The sequence below is a fragment of the Phocoena sinus genome, chromosome 12 (genome assembly GCF_008692025.1).
Source record: "Phocoena sinus isolate mPhoSin1 chromosome 12, mPhoSin1.pri, whole genome shotgun sequence".
Classification (NCBI taxonomy): domain Eukaryota; kingdom Metazoa; phylum Chordata; class Mammalia; order Artiodactyla; family Phocoenidae; genus Phocoena; species Phocoena sinus.
This window is the reverse complement of record NC_045774.1, coordinates 2,681,068-2,702,096: the sequence shown is the minus strand read 5'-3', so window position 1 is coordinate 2,702,096 and position 21,029 is coordinate 2,681,068. Positions and strand designations below refer to the sequence as shown.

General features: G+C 54.6%; 1 protein-coding gene across 8 annotated transcripts in view; it reads right to left on the bottom strand.

Moving 5' to 3' along the window:
• RPS6KA2 (ribosomal protein S6 kinase A2) overlaps positions 1–21,029 on the bottom strand; it is a 356,893-nt gene that overhangs the window by 31,991 nt on the left and 303,873 nt on the right. For all 8 annotated transcript variants that reach the window (XM_032650885.1, XM_032650889.1, XM_032650891.1 and 5 more), the window contains 3 exons: positions 19,738–19,826; positions 8,149–8,213; positions 272–374 (listed from right to left, as the gene is read on the bottom strand). In XM_032650885.1, coding sequence (XP_032506776.1) covers positions 272–374; positions 8,149–8,213; positions 19,738–19,826 — 257 coding nt within the window. The remainder of the gene's footprint in view (positions 1–271; positions 375–8,148; positions 8,214–19,737; positions 19,827–21,029) is intronic.

Sequence of the window (21,029 nt, the reverse complement as noted above, 5' to 3'; positions counted from 1 at the left end):
CCAAGAGGCAGCATGAGGGGGGCGGGGGATACAGAACACCTGGGAAATTTCCCAGCTGGGTGTTACCTGGGGGCTAACTGATAAGTAGCTCTATCACGTTAAGCCTTTACTACGAGCAGAGGAACAAGAGGACTGAGGACTATATCCCATGGAAGGGCCCTTGAACATGGCGCTCTCTGGCTCCTGGATGCCTGTCCCTACCTGGCCAGGCTGGAGGACCCGCCATGCGAAAGACACACAGGCCCGCCCCCCTCTCCCTGCCTGCACACACCTGTGGGCGTCCTCGCCGTGAACTCGGGGTCGAAGTGGAAGGTGTCCTCTGGCCTGCCCACCGCCGGCTTGAAGGGCGGCTTGATCTCCTTCCTGTACAGCTTCTGCATGGACAGCAAGACAGGGCGCTGAGGGCCAGCAGGGAGAATGCGGGCGGGAAACCCATCTGTGCCACCTGCCAATCAGGTGCTAGCACACGGCAGCCCCTCCCAGAGCTCTGACACGTTCAGTAACACACATAAAATATGACGTCTGTTGTATACAACATAGAATATAGTTACATAGTTTATACAGAGACATAAAAGCCATAGCTCGAGGGAAAAGGGGCTGGGGACATCTAAGTATTCTTGATTTTAGGGCAATGGTTTTCAACCTCTTTTGGGCAGTAGAATCTTCTTCTTCAAGTAAAATCTGACAGGACAGCTATGCCCTGCCCCACCCCCAGGTAACAGCAGGAAGAGTCCTGCTCCTTGGCAAGTGCTTCCCACACCGGCGATCTCGGAGCCAGCACCCGGGACCCTGCTCTGCGGGGACACAGACCCCATCCAGGTCCTTCCTCACCCACGCCCCAATGCCTGTGCACCTCCCTGGGGCACCTACTCCGGCTGCCACCAAATTTGGGCGTCCAGACCCCTCTGCTCAAGTCGAGGGGCTGCGTCAGGCTCTTGGGTTTAGTTACACATTTTTGTGCACTTTAAGGGCCTGCCGAGCACCAGCCAGAGAACTGGCCACATGTGGCGCTGCCTTTGGTGGGATGCAGAGGCCACACCCTCACGTGCACTGTTCCAAGCCTCGCAGGCCCAGCAAGGACCCTTCTGCTGGAAGGGGTCCTGATCCAGGACTGTTTCCCGGCTGGAAACACCAGGCTCAGGCACTTTTTGGAGCTCCTGTTTCACCAGGTCTGGACTCAGGACGCGCCCCCCCCCCCCCCCCCCCCCGGTCGGGGGAGTCTGGAAATGGAGCCAGTGACTTGTGGAGATCCGCTCTCAATCTTTCAATAACACAGTAAAGCAGATTTTGTCACCCGAGTTTCCAGACGAGGAAATAGGCTAAGATTAGGTAAGACTCCCTCCAGGGTCAAGGGCGACGAAGGAGCAGACGGGACGAGGGCCTGGGTCTCCAGACTCTTCCCATCCCAGGGGAGACCCCGCCCGGAGCACACCCTTCCAGAAGGCGCCGTCAAACAGCTGCACTGACCGGTGGCCGCTGGGCTCCCTCCCAGGGCTCAGAGCAGCCGCGGCTGCAGGCACACATGTGGAGCTGGGTGGGGGCGCAGTGCACTTGGGAGCCACCGGAGGAGAAAAAAACGAGTTAATTCAGTGCAGCATTATTCGGTCATTTCCTGCCCTGGGTGAAGAGATGTCATTACGAATTGAGTTACTCTATAAACCCTTTCCAGATAGGAGGATGCCTTCCACGCGGACACACCAGTAGGGAGGGAATGCACCTCCCTGATGCATGCACTTCTCAGGGGAAGTCTAATAAGCAGGGGTGAGCTCAGCACCCCGATTCAAATGCTGCCCAGCCTGGCCTGCAGGGCTCAGCTCTCCCCTCCCACCAGCGATATTTGAGCTGGGTTATTAAATAAATATCTGTCCTGATCCAGTAAAAATCACATCCTCATCCCTCTGCCTTCACGAGTCCTCCTGTAACTTCCCAGAGAAGGGGGAGGGACAGGGGAATCTCCACCGCAGCAGGACTCCTGCTTCTACGTCGAGGGGGGATTTGTTTACAGGAGAGATTTCCATTATAAAAACACACGTGTGGCTGCCAGAGGTGGGGTGGGGCTTGGGAGAGTTTGGGGAGGGGGGTTGGAGGGGCTGAAATGGACCCAATGAAAGGAAGAGGATCGAAAGGTGCAAATTTTCGGTTATAAAATAAATAAGTCCTGGGGATGCACGGGACAGCCTGGTGGCTACAGTTCGTAAGACCGTGCTGCAAGTTCACAGGAAAAAAACCTCTTATAAGTGTGCGGTGATAGATTTTAAGTAGACTTATTGGGGTGATCACTTCACAATGCAAAGATCAAATCATTATGTTGTACACTTGAACCTAACGTGATGGTTTTTTAATTTATTTTTTTACTTTTAATTTTTCTTTTTCAAACAGTTTATTTGTTGTTTAGCTTACAAATGACCAAGTTTTTTTAGGGGGGGTTGTTTTTTGTTTTTTACAGCCCACGCTGTCTCTTTTTCTAAAATTTAATTAATTTATTTATACAGCAGTTCTTATTAGTTATCTATTTTATACCTATTAGTGTATACATGTCAATCCCAATCTCCCAGTTCATCCCACCGCCCGCTTTCCCCCCTTGATGTCCATGTTTGTTCTCTACATCTGTATCTCTATTTCTGCCTTGCAAACCGTGAACCTAACATAATGTTATATGTCAACTGTATCTCAATACACACACACACACACACACACACACACACACACACACACACACACACACAGAACTGCTTGTCATTTCATGCAAATGAGAGACATTTTGCATCTGAAGGCTGAAGCTCATACATTTCAGTTCCTCTCCCCACCCCAACTCCCAGGCCGATCCTTCTACTTGCCTCCATTGACTGCAGCTCACTGGTCCTGGCTGGGAGGCTGACCCCTTGGGAGGAGACGCAGCCCCTGACTTCCAAGTCCTCAGCCATAAGGAGAAGAGTTCGTCGGAATCAGACTGTCCCCTGGCCGTGAGCTGCTGTGGACTTGGTTTGGGTGGAGAGCATTGCACCCTTTTAACTGAGGTATCTAGTGATGACTCGGGAAGCAAGAGAGGACGTGGTACCCGGGGTTCCCCGCCCAGGACGGTGCTCGGCTCACGCTTGCCCCACCCTGCCCCGTGTAGAATCCCAACTCCAGACGCCCACCCAGTCCCAGAACCCGGTGTGCAGCGTGTACAACCTCTGGCTTCACATGGCAATGTGTGCAAGCACATGTCTGTGTTTCCTTGCATTTTCCAAACCGCCTCTGTAAGCCTATGCATCAGCTACGGAGAGCCTGACTGACCCGAGGGACAGCGTGGAAGAAAGCTTCCCAAGGCTTGCAGGAGGGCAGCAGGAAGTCCTCTCGAAGACCCCTCTTCACCCCGACACTGGTCCCTGCAGAGACAGAGCCTGTGAGCGTAATCTGCCCACCGGCCCCCAGACCTCCACCCTCTCTGTCTCCGGCGGTTGCTGTGGTTTCATCCTGGTTTCAAGTGGGCAGCAAAGAGCTGTGTAGGCCACCCGGGGTGTTTGGTCACCCTGCCCTTTGGATACACCCTTGTGTTTGCTGCAGTCTTAGAGGCCTGTCAATGTCTTCCTGTTACTGGATAAACATTTTGGAAAGTGCTAATATGTGTTATTCTTATACGTGTTTTTTCTTTCTTTCCAGGTGTCCAAACCTAGGAGTGGGTTTGAGGATTTAGGGAAAGGTGACCTTGCTTCTCATTCTGTAATGTCCGCTGCTGTGCAGGGGGTGAAATGGAGAACGAACAGGCAGATCCATTTTGTGGACTTTGAGCTTGACGAGATGCAGCGGAGTTCTGACCGAGATTCCCCTTTCTGAGCCTCTGGAACAATGTACCCCACACTGATGGAAAGAAAGTGGGATCTCATGACCAAGTTCGCCAGGCATCACTTTAAGTCATGGCATTTGTCCCAGGATCTCAGGATGAGGATCTCAAGTTGCAAGTTGTAGCAACGCTGGAACGGATTTCACGTCGCACATGTACAGGCTGGGATGCTCTTTGCAGGTGCATCGGAATTCTACTTATACCTAAAAGGCCTTCAGGTGACTAGGGAAGGAGAGAGGGAGCAAAATAAAAATAGCAACTGAAGAGATAATGAAGAGAAGACTGATTCTAGTTCGGGGTCACAGACCTAACGTCTGTTTTCTGCCAGCACTTTTGGCTCCGGGCATTTCAAAATCAACATGCTCCAATCAGGCAAAGGGCACCGTTAGAGATGATTCCTGAAATAGCAACGCAGAAATGACGCAGATCCAGATGCAGAGTGACGGCAGGACAGGAGGAGGAACACGAAGAATTTCAATGACTGCAGCATGCCGTGGGCGGATCTGGGGCGTCTGGTCCACGAGGTGCAGAGCTCTGCTTCCACTGGTGACCCCACCGTGAGCTGCTCCAACCCCAGTATCCGGATTTACAAAACCCCTGAGCCAAAGGGCGATTAAGTCTTTGAACAGACACCTGTCGGCTCCTTGGAAGGGTGAGTTCTCCTGGTGTACTTAACATGGAAGTAGATTGACAGCAATCTTCCAGTGGGCCGTGGAAGGGGCCCACGCACGGTGAGATGCCAAGCAGCAGCGGGTAGCTCCTGGGACCCAAACCGGAGGGGTCCCCCGCTCTGCGGCCCGGAGCTCCACTCTCCTCCTGCCAGCCCACACAGCCGGCGATCTGGGGGCTCTGCACACGATACCAGGTCGCCTAGGGATGGTGCGCACTCCTCTCTCAGTTCCCCCCCGGGGAATCCCTCCCATTTCACACCCGCCAACCGGTGATGTGCTTGGAAGGGTTTCAGAAAGTAAAACGAACAGCACAAACACACTCCCAGCGTTAATAAAAGTGACTGGAAGAATGAGTCGTCAGTTACAGGGCGGGCCTTGGCTGTAGAAGCGTTATTCCCGCTGTGAGGGGAGCCCGGCTCACGGGACCCGAGGTGATTAACTTTGACGAAGCTTATTTGGGGTCTGTGCTCATTTTTGTGTTCTCGGCACCGCTCCAGCCACAGGGGAAAAGTCAACGCAGCTTCTGTGCCCGACCCTCCCATCACCGGCTGCAGAGGCTTTCAGTCTATAACTAACTTGTAATTGTTCATTTCTCCTATCGCAGGGAGCGAGCTTTCAGGGAGGATGCCTCCTGGGCAGGTGCTAATTGCTAGGCTCTGAGGACAAGGTGATGGCAGAGCAGGACAAACGGGGCAGTGCCCCCCCCACGTGCAGTGTCCCTGGACTCACTCTGCCCCAGCAGGAAACCCGAACACCCCAGGGAGAAGCGCTGGACGACAGGTATTTACTTAAAAAACCCAGAAACTTCTGCTGGCAGTTCTGGGTCACAGAAGGAAGCAGAGGTGAAGTCATATCCTTGTATGTCCCAAGCTGGATCCTGAGGCCGGCTCTGGGGTAGAGTCGAATAGTCAAGGAGATGCCTTGTCACGGTCACGCTGAGCATCTGCCTGGCAGTGGGAAGGCCCGTTGGTACTAACGGCTTTTGCAAATGCATCTCCCTCCCCTGTGGTTTCCAGTTATCTAAGCTGCCGAAAGCAGAGCGAGCACATCTGGACAAATCTATCCCGTGCACGTCCTTCTAAAGCCGGGGCTGGTCGCTGGCCAGGACCCAGCGGCCCCTACGGGGCTGACCAGCTTGTGCCGGGGCTGGAGGGGAGGACAGCTCATCGCCCCAGGAAGGGCCCGAGCGGCTGGAGCAAGGCTGCGGTCCCAGGAGATCTTTGCTGCCCCCTCCCCCGCTCCCCCCTTGTCAATCCTCCTCAAATCTCTGTGGCGTCACCCGCTCCCAGACGGGACAGCCCCACCGCACGCCTCTTCCGCGGCTGGCTGACGGCACGCCTGCACCCCCGGACTTGAAGCAGCTTGAGGACACCTGTGTCTTTGCATCGTTATGTCCCAGACACCTGCTCACCTTGACACGCGCGAGCCCCAAGTATTCATTAAATACACCAATGCCCACAAAAGTGGTCTCAGGGTGCTCCCTATCTCTGGCTGCTTCATCCAGAGCGAGGGATGCAATGAGGTCTTTCCACGCCTCTGGCCCTGCCTGGCCATCCTCGGGGAAACATGGAAATGACAGTAGGTAAGGCTGTCCGAGTGCATCAGAAGGGCCTCTCTCAAAAACCAAACCAAACCAACACGAAATGAAACGAAACGCTAAAAGCAACGGAAGAAACTTCCCAACCTAACTCCAGCCCGATCGCTCTGACGTGACGCAGAAGTGCCGCCTTCTTGGTACAGGAAGCCAGGGGCTTTGCGCCGACCACAGAGCCAGGCCCAGCCGTGCACCAGGGCTGCTCTAAATGGCCGGGCGCCTCAGCTCGTGCTCAGAGCTCACGCAGACCTGGGCTTTCTGGAACGCACGGGAACCCGGCCTGCAGTGTTCTAGGGCCACTGCGCTGTGAAAATCCCACGCACCTCACGAAGCTGACTTGGATCCCCCCGTGACAAGCCCCTTCTTTGGCGCCGTCCTGGGGTGAGCATCTCCCCAGCACCTGCCCACGGCCCCCCTTCCAGCCAGGCTCTAGTGTTGAGCGGTGTGGCCGCCGGGACCCCCTCCTTCCCCTTCTGTGCTGGTCCCTTCCCACTGCAGCCCCTGCCCCAGCGATGCTGTCCCTATTTCCCAGGCGCCTCACGTCACCAGAGTGTCACCAGGTTTCTCTCTACTCTTACCTCTGAAACCGAGTCTAAGTGTGTGCACATATTCTATCATCGGCATCTAAAAGTAGGTTAGCAAACTGCCCCTACTGCCAGTCGGAGTGCTTCCTGGGCTGAGGTGGAGAGCGGAGGAGAGGCTGTAGGGGTGAGGCTGGGAAGCTCGGCGAGCAGCGGGTTTTACGTGCCGTTTGTGCGAAAATGTCCCCAGAGGTGAGACCTGGGGCGGGGCCTGCCCACCCACCGGAGCCGAGGTGCCACCCCTTCCCGAGGCTCGCGGACACCCCACACTCTGCGGGGAGGGGACGGGCAGACACGGGCACTGCCCCCTGCAGCATAGAGACTTTCACTTCGTAAACATTCTGGTCAAATCCTGGCTCAGGAAAAGAAAACCCCAAAGCTAAGAGCCGTGCGTACCCAGTGGGAAAGGACCAAGGACCTGCTCCCAGAGGAGGCCTGCCGCCTCCAGACGGGGAGCCTGGCCCGGTGGTCGGCTGGCGCCCCGGGAGCCGCCCGCCCTGACCCTCCCCCGCAGAGCCAGCAGCCGGGCGCCGGGGAGGTGAGAGTCGGGAACTTCTGAGCCGGCGTCCAGCTCCACGCGGCGTCCAGTTGGGCGGCTGGGAGCGCTGGACCCGGGGGTCCTCCCTGGCGGGGCGGGGGGGGGCGCAGTCCACATCCATCCGGCAGTGCAGAGCCGGTGACGTCCCCTGACTCTGACCCGACCTGCCCAGGCCCCCGAGCTCTCCCCAGCAGGCCTGACTGATGGATTTGTCTGGACACCTGACCCGGCTCAGCAAGAATCCTGGTCGGCGGGTTTAGCCGGAGGCCCCTTACCCTGGTGCCTCCTCTTGGTCCCTTTCTGGCCCCTGACACGCCCCCTCCTTCCTTGTTGCATTCGGAGTTGAGCCCCATCTCTCTCCTGACGGCTGGACCCCCTACCCCCCTGCAGTGGTCCCCACGCCATCTCGACAGCCCCCTGAGTGAAGTCTTCTTTATGTCTTTAACAAGCGTCCCGAATGGCTTTGTCTTTTCTGGTCTGGATAATGTTTTTCTGCAGCAACATCTACAGGACTGCTGAGTGCGGGCGTGATCCTGTTTAGAGGCAGGAAGCAGTACCGAATCTGGGCGCCCAGAGGCCCCAAACTGAAAGCTCTGTGCAGCCCGGGAGCGGCCGAGGGGCCCCTTCAGCCTTCTGCTGGGCCCAGGGTGGCCTCTGCTCTGCCCTCAGGGAGGTGGCCCGGCTGCAGGGCCACTGAGGCCGGCCGGTCTCTGACAGGGAAAGTGTGGAAGGGGCTCCAGGCCTGGAGCCGCCGGGAAGGGGTGGCGGTCCCTGGTCTGCGCCGGGGAAATGCCTGCGCGTTCAGAATCCCCCGAGGGAGCGCGCGCCCCCAGGTGACGGGTCTACACTGACCTCGGGTTTGTACCCAGCAGCTGCCGACTCCCCTGCCCCACCTCCCTGTGCTTTCTGTGCAGTCGGGACCCTGGCCTGCAACTTACGTTCCAGTCGATGGTGACAAAGAAAGGGTGGCGCTTGATCTCCTCCACGCCGTCCAGGCCAGCACCTGCCGTGACCACAGAGCAGAGATGAGCATCAGAGCAAACCCGTGACTGCAGTTCTGACGCAGCAGGGAGGGGGCTGGGGTCCTGATGCCCTCCAGGGGGAAGGAGCCCCCAGCTGCGACCTCTCCTGCCAGCTGCCCCCTCACAGCCCACAGAGGCCACCACTCAGCCCTGCAGAGCTGTGACCAGGTGAGGTGGCAGAGAGGGGGGCGGGCAGGCTAGAACCTCCTGCCGCAGGTGCGGGGATGCCCGGGCATCCGGGCAAGGAAGTGGAGGCCCATCCCATCCCAGTCTCCACTAGAGCCAGCATCAGGCCGGGCCTTCCAGAGGATGAGAAAGGATGAGAAAACGCCGGTGAGGGCAGGGTGGAGGCTACGGCACAGAGAGCCTTATAAAGGCTGCTCTGGGGCTTACAGGGAAGGGGAAGGAAGCCAGGGCCCGGAGAGGCCTTTTCTAGCAGGACGGGAACCTGGAGAGAGACGGAGGTGGCCTGTGTCCACCCGGGCCTGCGCGAGACAGAGGTTTCTTGTCACCTGGACACTGTGTACAAACAGTGCTGCTTCGCCGGCTCCTTCTGCCTGATCTCTCCCTGCCTTGTTGCTTATGTGAAATCCTGAGCCCCAAGGGAGGAGGGATGGGTGAGGGCGTGCAGAGGACTTCGGACACCTAATGGTAGACACGTGTCGTCACGCACTTGCTGAAGCCCGTAGCTGCCCCTCCCAGAGTGAACCCTGATGTGAATCGCGGCTTTCGGGTGGTAACGACGTGCCGATACTGCTTCACCACTTCTAACAAGCGCGTCAAGTCAGCAAGCGCTGACGCCAGGGGACGCTGCGTGCAGCGGGTGACGGAGCATGTGGGACTCGCTGTACCTTCTCTTCCATTTTTTCTGCAAACTTAAAATGGCTCTAAAAATAAGTCTATTAATTAAAAAAAAAAAACCCAAAACAAAATTCAAACAGCCAAGCCCTAAGGCCCCATGAGGTCTGCGTTCTCTCCAGGATGGGAAGGTGAGTCAGGGAGGGGCCGGGAAGCAGCGCAGATGCGGGAAGGGGTAGCAGGCAGCCTCGGGCCGGGCGACTCCTGCTCCCGCTTTGTCTGGGGAAACAGGTCCTGCGTCTCAATCGACCAGGTCGTGCGTGAGGCCCACACAGGCTTCCCGGTTCTGCACCCCGAGCGCTGGGGCCCAGCCCTGCCCCGTTCAGAGGCTCGGCCCGCGTCTGCCCCACTAGGCTGAGCCGCCCCCCTCATCCCCGGGAGGGAGGCAGGCGGCTGGGAGGCTGGAAGCAGGAAGGTATGGAGGACAGCGCGAGGCCCCCCGAGCCGCCGTGGTCACCGTGGAGCCCCTCGCCCGGCCTCGCCGTCCAGCCTGAGAAGCGGGAGGACTCTCCCCCCGGATGCCGGGGGTCCCGGGAGACACAGCCCGCTGTGGGCTCATGGCTTCCTGTTGTCATCTCCGGCCCTGTTTCCTGGTCAAAGCCGCGACATGGGCAGAAAAGGAGGCGCGAAGCTGCCCGTGGCATCAGGGTCGCCTCTAGGTGGACGAGGGCCCAGCTAGCTCCCACTCCCTGGGGAAGCCTGGCCAGGGCAGCACCCTGGGAAAGAGGAGCCCCTGGCCTTGTCACCACGCTGGACTCCGGTGACCTGGTGATGGTCACTTTGGTACGCAAATGGACGAACAAGGGGAGGAAGCTGTCAGACCCGGAATTTCCCCCTCTAGGGACACGGGGAAGTGCCGCGGGGCAGACACATCACAGACGTTCTCCCGCTAAATGCCACGAACACCCAGTGCCTTGGACACCATCCCTACTCTCTAGATAAGGAACCAGCCTGAAGGAGGCTGGGTAACGTGCCCAGGACCAAACCGGAGTTTAGGAGCAGAACTGGAAGACAGATTCCGCTCCCCGCCCCTGAACCCCACCCCGACGTGTGTATCCAATTTGGCCTTTCTCCTGAGACATTAGGATATAATAAGAAATACATATTTTGGTCTTTGTCTCGGGCTCCTGGCCAGAGCTCCTAAGATGCTCGTAATTTCCTGAGTGGTAAGAATGATGGAAGCATCTCCTGTTTTCTTTTTTTTTTTTTTTTTTTTTGCGGTACGCGGGCCTCTCACTGCTGTGGCCTCTCCTGTTGCGGAGCACAGGCTCCGGATGCGCAGGCTCAGCGGCCATGGCTCACGGGCCCAGCCGCTCCGCGGTATGTGGGATCTTCCCGGACCGGGGCACGAACCCGTGTCCCCTGCAACGGCAGGCGGACTCTCAACCACTGCACCACCAGGGAAGCCCGCATCTCCTGTTTTGATGTCTGGCTTTGGTCACTGGCTCCTGGAATGGCTCCAGGAGTGAAAGAGGCATCTCTTGTCATTCATAATAAGCCCCTCTCAACCACCCCTTAATTTGTCTTAATGAGGTGACTTGTGGAAAGACCCTACAGATGGAGCCAACCCTGTGACGAGGCTTGGAACTTTCATCCACCTCTGACGAACTCGCCCACATGCCCCAACTGCAGGGAGCAGAGAAGGGCTGAGACGGAGTCCAGTCGCCAACGGCCAGTGATTGAATCAATCACACCTACATAATGGAACCTCCAACAAAACCTGAACACCACGGTTAGGGGAGTTTCTGGGCTGGTGAACAACCAGGAGGGTGGCTCCCCCCAAACCCCGAAGGGACAGAAGCGGCTGGGCTGGGGACCCTTCTGGACCTCGCCCTATGCACCTCTTCATCTGGCGGTTCATCTGATCTTGTAGAACATCCTTTGTAATACATTGGTAACAGTAACTCACTAAAGCGCTTTCCTGAGTTCTGTGATCTGTTCTCGTGAATTATCACAGCTGAGGAGGGGGTCTTGGGAACCCTGGGTTTACAGCTGGTGGGCCGGAAGCACATGGACAACCTGGCACTTGGGACTGGCATCGGAGATGGGGTGTCTGGTGGGAGTGACCCTGACCCTGGGGTCCGAGATAACTCTGGGTGGTCAGTGCCAGAACTGAGCTGAATCGTAGGACACACAGTCTGTGTCTGCAGAGAAGTGGAGAATCAGTTGGTGTGGAAAACCCCACACGTCTGGTGTCAGGAGTGTTGCTATGAGTAGAGAGAAAGAGTTTTATTGAGGACCTCACGCTGAAGACCCTCCGGATGTCCGTGTCCATCCCTTGCTGTGTAAACCCCTGACCTGAGTCCAGAGGTCTGGTCTCAGCCTGGGCATCCCCAGCTAGAGGCCCTCCACAGGTGCCCAGGCAGCTGCTGGAACAAGATGTCGAGAATGAACAGTCTGGCTTCGTGCCCACCTGCGTGCAGCCCTCCTTTGATGGAGACCAGAGCTCGGGACTGAAAAAGTCCTCTGGCCACGACGATTAAAGAGAAACGAAAAGCCGCCTCTGACTTGTACCTCCTCCCGCTCTTTTTGGTGAAGGCGGGTTGCGTTGCCAGAAGCTCTGTGGGTTAGTCGAAGGTGGGAGACTGGTGCTCACACGTTGAGCCCGGGGAGAGGCACCTGTACGGTGACTCACTGACTGTGTGACTTTGAAACATCGACTTTGCATTTTGTACCCACTGCATTTCATGCTCATTCGTCATTTGCAAGAATGCTCAGCAAGAATCAAAATGAAGTAAAACAGAGGAAATGCAGGTGTCGGTGTGGCTACAGTTGTTTGCTGGTACCAGCTGGGCTGTCTCGGGCGCCTACTCAGAACATTCTAATCTGCGTCCTCGTTCTTCCACTGCAGTGAGATTTTGCACCACGTTCGTGCTTCGAGGCCTCAACAAACACTCGAGAGCGAATTAACACTTTGGTTATTACTCAAAAATTCCAGGTGTTCCAAAGAGGGGAAAACGTAAAAGAGAAAGAATTTCTGCACAGAGTTCTCTAAAGCCTTTGTCAACCTTCCTAGGGCACATGGGGTCATTATTTTGGATTCTAGTTCTATTTATCCTCTCCTGAAACATGTTAAAAGAGTCTACTTTGTGCTGGACAATTCCTTTTTGTTTAATACATTTGACAAACGGCAGCGAGCAGAGGTCCCAGCTGGGACAGTCCAGAGATTGTGTCTGTGTCTGTCTCTGAGTCTCGGCTGACTTGCTGTGGGGTCATCACCAAATGCACTCAAGGCTCACTCTGTCCCGAAGAGGAGGGCTCACGAAGAATTGACAAGAACAGGTACTTATGGACAGAAACATGGAGAACGGAAGAACAGCATTCTCTCTATGCAGTTTGGCGAGTCTCGATTAAGATCCCCAATGCCTGGCAAATACGCAGAAAGAGTTCACTGGGGCAGCAGATTCAAGAATTCATGCTTATTCTCTGGTGTATGAACATTTAATTACTTTTGTTCCAATCGCTTTTGGGCTGTCTTCCCGAACCTCTGTATCTGGACCCCCGTCTCAATTTCTCCGCGTTGGTTGAGGGGTAGCTTTGCATCCCGCTGGAACTGTCTTCCACCGGCACGTGGCTATAAAACGCAGTGCTGTGCCTGAGGCTGGGACCTGTTCTATGGCCCTGGGTACCTGCAGCCCTTCCACCTCACATTTTTAACGAGCCGACCCCGTTCCTTTCCTCCTGGGCTTAATCATCAACGGGCTTCCACTTCCACAGTAAATCATCCCCCAAAGGTTTGGGGATTGGCCAGAAATGTTTTCCTTGAATCTTCCTGTCCACAGATAGCTTTGGGAAATGTTTAATCCCTGGACCCTTTGTGACTCTGTTGAAATATTTGTTTTTGTCGTTTGAGAGTCACACAGAGTCCCTCTCTAATTCTTTTGGGCATGTTCAGAATAAACTCACGTCTGGCTCTTTTCCTTGCATACTTTGTGCGGGTCTGGTCTACCGGACCCGCACACTCCTAAAGGCCAGTCCATAACCACCCAGTGTCTGAACACCAGGTCTGCTTTTTCACTTCTCAATCACTTATAGATCACCTACACACTTTTAGTCTTAAAGTATTGCCGGTCAGCTTGAAATTTCATTTACTGTTTAAAATCTTTGCTTGGCGTAGCTTGTGTCTTCTGTGACCTTCTGGCTGAGGCGGGGCCCTGGCAGCACCCTCAGGGCTGGCTTGGGACCACCAGCTCCAAGCCAGGGGCTGGGGCGTTCGCTCAGCCTTGACCAAGCCGTCAAAGGCTGGCCCTTTACAAGAGGTCACAGCAATGCCCGTGGGACTGGAATGAGATGGTTGGAGCCCAGAGCGGACTGTGTTTGAAGTCAGAACAGGAGAGCACACCCTCTGGAGATCGAGTCTGGAACAGAAAATGGAAACACGAAAAACAGAAGTCCTGGGCGAGTGGACGGGCCCTGCCCACACGTGTTCTCCGGTCACCAGCGGCAGTTTACCGGCTGCGCTGTTTTATGCTCACGGGCACGTCTAACGCCTTTCTAACCTCTGCCCCGTGTTCCCCCAGGAGTCCAGCATGTCCAGGACTTAAGCTACAGATGCTCACAGGGGTGAGCTAGAGACGCCCCAAGAGGGTCTTTCTCTAAGTCACGACTAGAACAATCGATCCTCTGAGAAACAAGACTGCCGCGCTCCGCCTGCTGCGTCCTTACGAGGGTCCCGACCGGGGGACGTCGCAGCCCCGGCCTGGCCCAGGCCGCTCCGCCTGCCCTGCCCTCTCAGCCCCCAACCCAGGCCGCCTGGAGGGCACGCGTGCTCTCACGTGCTAGTCTTCTCCGCTTCTGCAACTGCGCCTGTGACATTCTCGGGCCTAGAACTCACGCCCCCGACTGCCCCCTCCCCAGCACACGCACAAGCCTGCAGATGCCGCCCAAGGTCCCAGGCAGCCCTGCTGGGCGGGCATTTTGCTCCTGCTTCCATCAAGGGCGAAACCCAAACAATCCAGTTTTCCAGCTGCCGGGTCCACACGCCACCGTGGTGGAAATAAACTCAAATTTGACTCCATTTTTGACAAGAGTAAAATCTCTCCACTCACGGCACGGAAAACCACCCGTTCCCTCCCTCCCCTCCACTGACCGCTCAGCCCTGCCAGGCCCGGCCTGGGTGGGGGCCTGTCTGCCTTCTCTATCTGTCTGTCCCTCCAGCACCACCCTGGCCCTGCCCCCGCCCCTCAGCCCTGGCGTCCTGCCCGGAGGAGGGGGCTCCCTCTGGCTGGCTCCTCAGGTGTCTCAGGTCTGCAGGGGAAAGGCGGGGGGATCTCTACCTGAGATTTCTGGCCTCTTTGCCCACACGGCTGGGTTTCCCACGCGGCAGCATCCTCTACCTGTGTGTCACCAGCACCTGCCACAGGTGCATGGGGCACCTCACTGAGCAGTGCACACTGCAGTCAGCGGTGGGCTGGAGACTTAGACTCGGACTCTTTGGGTGAGGGCAATGCATCTTAAGGGGACAACGGGGGGAAACGCCAGCTCTAGCCTCGGCAGCCATGCCGCCCTGGGCAGGTGATCTGGGGCGAGGACCTCGGTCTCATCACCTGCCGAGCGTGTGACATCAAGTGGAAGAACCTCTGCCATTTCTTCCACTGCAGATGCTGTGGACACCCTCTCGGAGGCGCTGAACTGGGATCCTCCAAATCCAGACGGACACCCTCTCGGAGGCGCTGAACGGGGATCCTCCAAATCCAGACGGACCCCCTCTCGGAGGCGCTGAACGGGGATCCTCCAAATCCAGACGGTGAAGTCCTAAGCCCAGAACCTCAGCATGTGACCTTACTTGGAAACGAGGTCGTCGCAGATGTGATTAGAGAGGATGAGGTCACACTGGGGCAGGGTGGCCCCGGATCCAATATGACCGCTGTCCTGATCAAGAGGGGAAATTTGGACAGACAGGTCTCTTCAACAGTTCAAGTGTCAAGAGACAGAGATCTGGGCTGATTCGAAGGTAATGTGGTTAAACCACAGATCTACGTGAGGAACCGGGGTTTGGGTGAGGCCTTCTGATATTGACGAACTCCCCAAATGGCCAGCGGACTTTTTGGGGGGGAGTCAAGAACAAGGCTCAAGGCAATCAGAGGGGGAAGAGTCCCAGCCTCCTAGTCTAGCTCCCTGTGCAGACCACGATTAATCTACTCGACATAGTTTCCACCTTAAGGCTAAAGATTTTCAGGCAATTAAATTTAGTAGCTGACCCGGGTCCAGTTGGGTGAGTAATAATTCCGACTATAATTTCTTTTTATGTGAGTCTGGACATCTTGGGTATGAAATACTGCTGCAGGATGGTCCATAACTCCTGGAAGGCTTTATGATAATTCACTTTAGAAATTATCTGAAGGGCAATCTTTGGCCGTGGATGGGCCATTTTCCATGCTTCTGTGGGCTCCACTGGGCTAGTATCTTTTTTCTTTTTTGCGGTACGCGGGCCTCTCACTGCTGTGGCCTCTCCCATTGTGGAGCACAGGCTCCGGACGCGCAGGCTCAGCGGCCATGGCTCACGGGCCCAGCCGCTCCGCGGCATGTGGGATCTTCCCGGACCGGGGCACGAACCCGTGTCCCCTGCATCGGCAGGCGGACTCTCAACCACTGCGCCACCAGGGAAGTCCTATCTCTGCTTTTTTATGCATTTATTTGTCAAACACCCTAGAGTGTTTCCTACGTGTCAGGCACTGGTCCAGCTCTTTACGTCTTCCTAACAACCCTCTGAAGAGGTTCTGCTATCACCCTCGGTGCACAGGGCGGGAAAGCAGGCACAGAGAGGGGCAGCCATCTGCTCAAGGTCGCCCAGCAAGTAACTGCTGGGGGGGGGGGGGGGGTGGATCCCCGCCCCTCTGCTTGGTGCTGCCACTCAGGGCTCCTCGCTAGCTCCCTCCCCGGCTTACGTCTGTGCTCCCTCCACGTTCCAGCAGGCCCCCCGGCTCCTGTCCCTTGAGGTCTTCCCCCGCTCTTTCTCATGGCAGCCGAGGCGTGTTTGTGTGCCCCATCTTTTACCATCCTAGAGGCCCCATGAGAACGAGGGCCACAGTTTTGCTCCACTGTTTCCCCAGCGCCAGAGCCTGGAAAGTATCAGGGAACCGGTGAAGGTGTGTGTATTTCTGGGTCACATATACATCGTCCCTCTCCTTCCTAATTAAAGGGCCCTTAGTATCTGCCGACAGGAAGGCAGGCCAGGCCCCAAGCCCCCGACGAGTCCACACTCTTGCCATCTGCCCGTCTGGGCAGCTCCGAGGCCAGGGATGGGTTCCTGCACCACACAGGAGTCTCTGAATATCCCGTGTTTCTCTCAAAACCAAATTTTACAAAACTAGGCTTTTCATCATAAAACGAGCGTGTGTTATTGATGAAAGAATCAAACTATTGACGTGTCTGGGGTGAAAGGAAAAGCTCACCTCCCCACCCGGCCCTCCACACTCGCTGCTAACAGCTACTCGTGTGTTTCCAGAAATTTTCTTTGCTCACCTCTCTCCCTCTCTTCTAAAAATAGGATCATTCTGGACATTTGCTATTTTTCCTTAACTCTTCATTTCTGGCTGAGACGCATCTCCGAGCTAGTGGTGCAGACCTGCCTCACCTCCCGGGTAGATGGACCCCGCTTCCCTGAACCATCCGTCGGTGGTGGGAACGCGGGCTCCTTTCTTCCCCTCCTTCCTGCACTAACAACATCCCGTACGTCTCTGGGTACTTGTGCGACTACGTCCTAGGAAACATCCCAGAAGCGGAATTACTTGGATGAAGAGTACGTGCTTTACTTCGACAGACATTTTCAACTGATTTATGGAAAGATCGGGGCAAAAGCACCCCCTGCCGAGGGTTCCTCTGTCCTCACACCTCACCACAATGGATGGTTCCAGACATGGGCCGCCATGCCGGACCGAGAGGCTAAAATGGTCCAGAACACTTCTACAGTTAGGAAGAGGGCACAGCCACTGTGGAAGATGGTCAGGTTGCTCCTCAATAAATGAAGAAGAGAATTACCACAGGATCCAGGAATTCCCGCTTCTGGAACTCAGGGTCTTGAAGAGCTATTTGCGCACCCACGTTCGTCGCAGCGTTATTTACAACAGCCAAAAGGTGGGTCAACCCAAATGTCCACGGGTGGAGGACGGACGAGCACAGTGTGGTATACCCGTTCCACGGAATATATTCAACTTAAAAACGAGGGGAATTCTGACATCTGCTACAATACGGATAAATCTGTGGACTTTATGCTAAGGGAAATAAGCCAGACACGAAGAACCAAATTCTGTATGCTTCCACCGACATGAGGCCCCAAGGGGAGTCAAAACACAGAGACGGAAAGCAGAAGGGTGGGGGTCAGGGGCTGGGGGAGTGCGAATGGGGGTTTCTTGTTTCATGGGGACAGAGCTTCGGTTCTGCAGGATGAAAAGGGCTCTGTGGACGCACGGTGTTGACGTTGCCCAACACTGCAAATGTACTTGACTCCTGAACTGTGCCCTTAAAAACTGGTTAAGACGATACACTTTTTGCTACGTGTGTTTTACCACAGTTGGAAAAGACAGGAGGGGGATACGATATCACAAAGAACTGCACAGGCACTCGCTGGTTAAAAAGTATAGCAATTATGAAAAGCGAGAAAAAAATTGCCCTGGCTATGGCCGCTTTACGACATAGGGAGGTCTTTAGGTAAAAACTGAAACCCTCACCTCATGCTTGGGTCTGATAAATACACCATCTTATTCCTCAAGACTGTGATTTTATGTATTATCTCCCTTGTGTTTTTCTAAATCTTGATACCTTTTGTCCAATTTTTCCGCAGAAAGAAAATTCCATATAAAATGAAAACAAGTTGAGATTTTCACACAATTCATTAAATCCAATTACAGTGAAAATTCAGGGAGTTCGCTACAGGCGAAGGGAGAAGAATTATATCCTCAGCTCAAATTAAAGTAAAAAAGAATCAAGTTGTGAGCTAAAGATAGTTCGAGGGAGGGTGAGGGTTGAGACTTGGAGAGACAAGGAGGGCGGAGGGCGAGAGACCCCCCATATCCTATTTTACACGAAACACCGAGCCATTCTCCATCACTCCCATCAGAGAGTCAGTCAAACTGGGGGGGACTGTTTTTAATTAGTTACCTCCCAAAGGTGGATGGTCAGCCTGAGACCATCAGTACAGAGCCCCAGTATTCCCCCAGTTGCCTAAAAAGCAGGCATTTCTGAAACACCAGCGGGACGTGGTGCCCCAGACCTGCACAGTCCGTCAACCACAGGGACCAGAAGATGAGCTATGATGGGGCCGGTTTCCTAGGATGCATGATGAGGTGAGGGGGGCCCCGGGATCCCGGGGGCGTGGGGGGTACACGTGGGACCCTGTGCCCACAGAGCTGGGAGGCTCTGGTCAGGAGCCACCTCGTGCTCCCTTCACCATGAATGTGATGCCTGGAGCTGCAGCAGCTCTTTTGTGATCGTAAGGCACCATGTGTGAGGATGAAAAGGCAATACACTAAGGCTGGTAAACGAAGAAGACAGACCTATCGGGCTTTTGAGAGCAATAGTTCAGCTGCCCAGCCAACGCTTACAACCCTCTACTGCAACACGGCTTGTAATATGAGAAGAATAAGCTACAGTTTGAAACATTAAATTAGCTGGGTTAAATAATTTTAAATTATTTAAGAGTTCTTTACTTTGCAGCTAAAAGCAATTCTTAGGGATACACCTCTTTTCGTAAGTGAATCTAACATTTCTCCTTTTATCTACTTTGTAGTGTTGTGAGGATTTGAATGAGATAATAACTTTATTAGTGCAGAATTCCGTGCGTATCATTGTCATCCCGAGAGGAACCAGAGGCTCAGGAAGAGAAATGACTTATTTACCAGGTTTGTGAAAGAACCAATCAGCAGAGGACTGTGAGAGGCTGTGTGTCTGCCTTGCCCCTTGCCCAGCCCCCTGGCCTCTCAGTGCTGTACGGAGAGCCTGTGTCTACACTGGATGGGGGTAGAGCACCAGGAAGGAGTCACAGAATCAAAATAAAGGGGTAATTAACCCAAAGTAATTGTTGGGATCAAACATTAAAAGACTGATGATACCAGATGGGGATGGGGCTCTAGACTGGGCAGGCTCAGGGGTTCAGACAGGGGCAGAAACGATGTGCAAAGATGTTTACGTGCACTTTGAGGTTTCACAGCTCTGCAAACCGGATTCTGAGGCAGGTGTGTTCTAAATCGGGTTAAGATCTGCTGAGCTGAAAGACAAGCTGGCCTTAGACTAGCAGAGATCATTTCAGTGTCTCTGTTGAACTGATGGAGGCATTAACGAAAAGCAATCAATTAATTCATGATCCAAATCAGAACTGGGCAAACCATTATATTCTCTCTGTAACATTCAAGGACAAATTAGGTGGGGTGGCTTTTCCACCCCATCGAATTAGATGGTTCTGTCTTTAGTTTACGGAGTTCTAAAGTGCCACCATTTTGTGTAAAAACGGTGACTGTTAGCTAACAATACTTGGGCAGCGACCGTGTGTTTTTGAAATCCTCGGAGCTCGGACAACACGTGACAGAACTTGCCCCCCTGCGTCAGGGCCTTTTGCTGTCAGAGAACGTGGTGAAATGCGGGGCCAGACCAGAGCAGAGTGTGAGCATGTGGGCGGCCCGGGGCGGGCGCAGGGGTCTCAGGGAGCCTTACCCAGCCGGTTGCAGGGGTTCCGTTTGAAGAGGGCTCTCAGAAGACTCTGAGCCTCCACGCTGAGGAACTGCGGCATGCCCAGCTTGGCTCTGAAAAGCACAGTCGTATTTTCGGGTAAGAAGGATGAGCCCCAAAGGGAGCAGGGTTTTCTTCAGGGCTCAGCATTCACAGACAAATCCAATCACATCCACGTGACCCAGAGCAGCTGTTTACAACAGCTATATAATGATTCACTAAAAATAACAAGGCCACTAAAAATAAACAAGAATGATCCCACTAACATACAGAACATTTTAAATGGAAATTAACTATGGTTTCCAAGACAACAGCAAAAAGGCTTTGGAGAGATGCCAGCATGCTTGACATTTTAGGACTCTCCTCTTGGCTTGAGGAGACAGCTGGATTCTCTCCTCTGCCTCTGGTGTGGTCTGCGGCAACATCTGGGGAAGGAGGGCCTCGCAGGACCGCACTTTGGGAACCACGTGTCCACAGTTTGCTGCTGCCCCTTCAGAAATGCTGTCACTCCCAACGACAGGTTACAAGTTCACACCTGGGATTTGCTGGAGGGAATTATTCTACAGCTTTAGGAAAAAAGGTCTTGTTCCCTCTTAAAATTAAAAGGAACAAAGGCCATCAAAAAGAAAAACACATAGTAGACTGTAGCTACACATGTCATCCATAGTGTAAGGTCACGTGATACAGGGAAACACCGTTTACATCCTCTCTACGGGTTGTCTTCCAAGAACTGCTCTCCTGTTTATATAATGATGTATCTACAAAACCGTAAGCTTTGCAGGTGCCTCCTGGTTTTATAAACGTTGCGTGTCCACCTGCAAGCAGAGTCTGAGAGAGCTGGTCGTGAGGCCAAGCACCTTCATGGATTCTCCTGCAGGTGCGGTGGGCCCAGCCTCTCACTGAGCAGGGAGACAGTAACTTGGAGCCTGCCTGATTCCAGGGCCACTTCCTCACCCCGTCCACCCTCCGTCAGCTTCTCTCTCCCAGAGTTTTCCCTCTGACATCTCGCTCAGAGGAAGCCTGCTCTGATGAAGATGTTACGGCAAGGGACTTCCCTGGCGGTCCAGTGGCTAGGGCTCTGCGCTTCCACTGCAGGTGGCATGGGTTCGATCCCCGCTCAGGGAACTAAAATCCCGCATGCTGTGCAGCACGGCCAAAAAAATAAAATGATGTGGTTTTTTTGTTCGTTTTTTCTTTTGTTTGTTTTTTAAAAGCTATTACAGCAAGACTGGCTCTGGGTTTAGACTTCTTTCTAGGGTTCTAAGAGCAAAACCCAT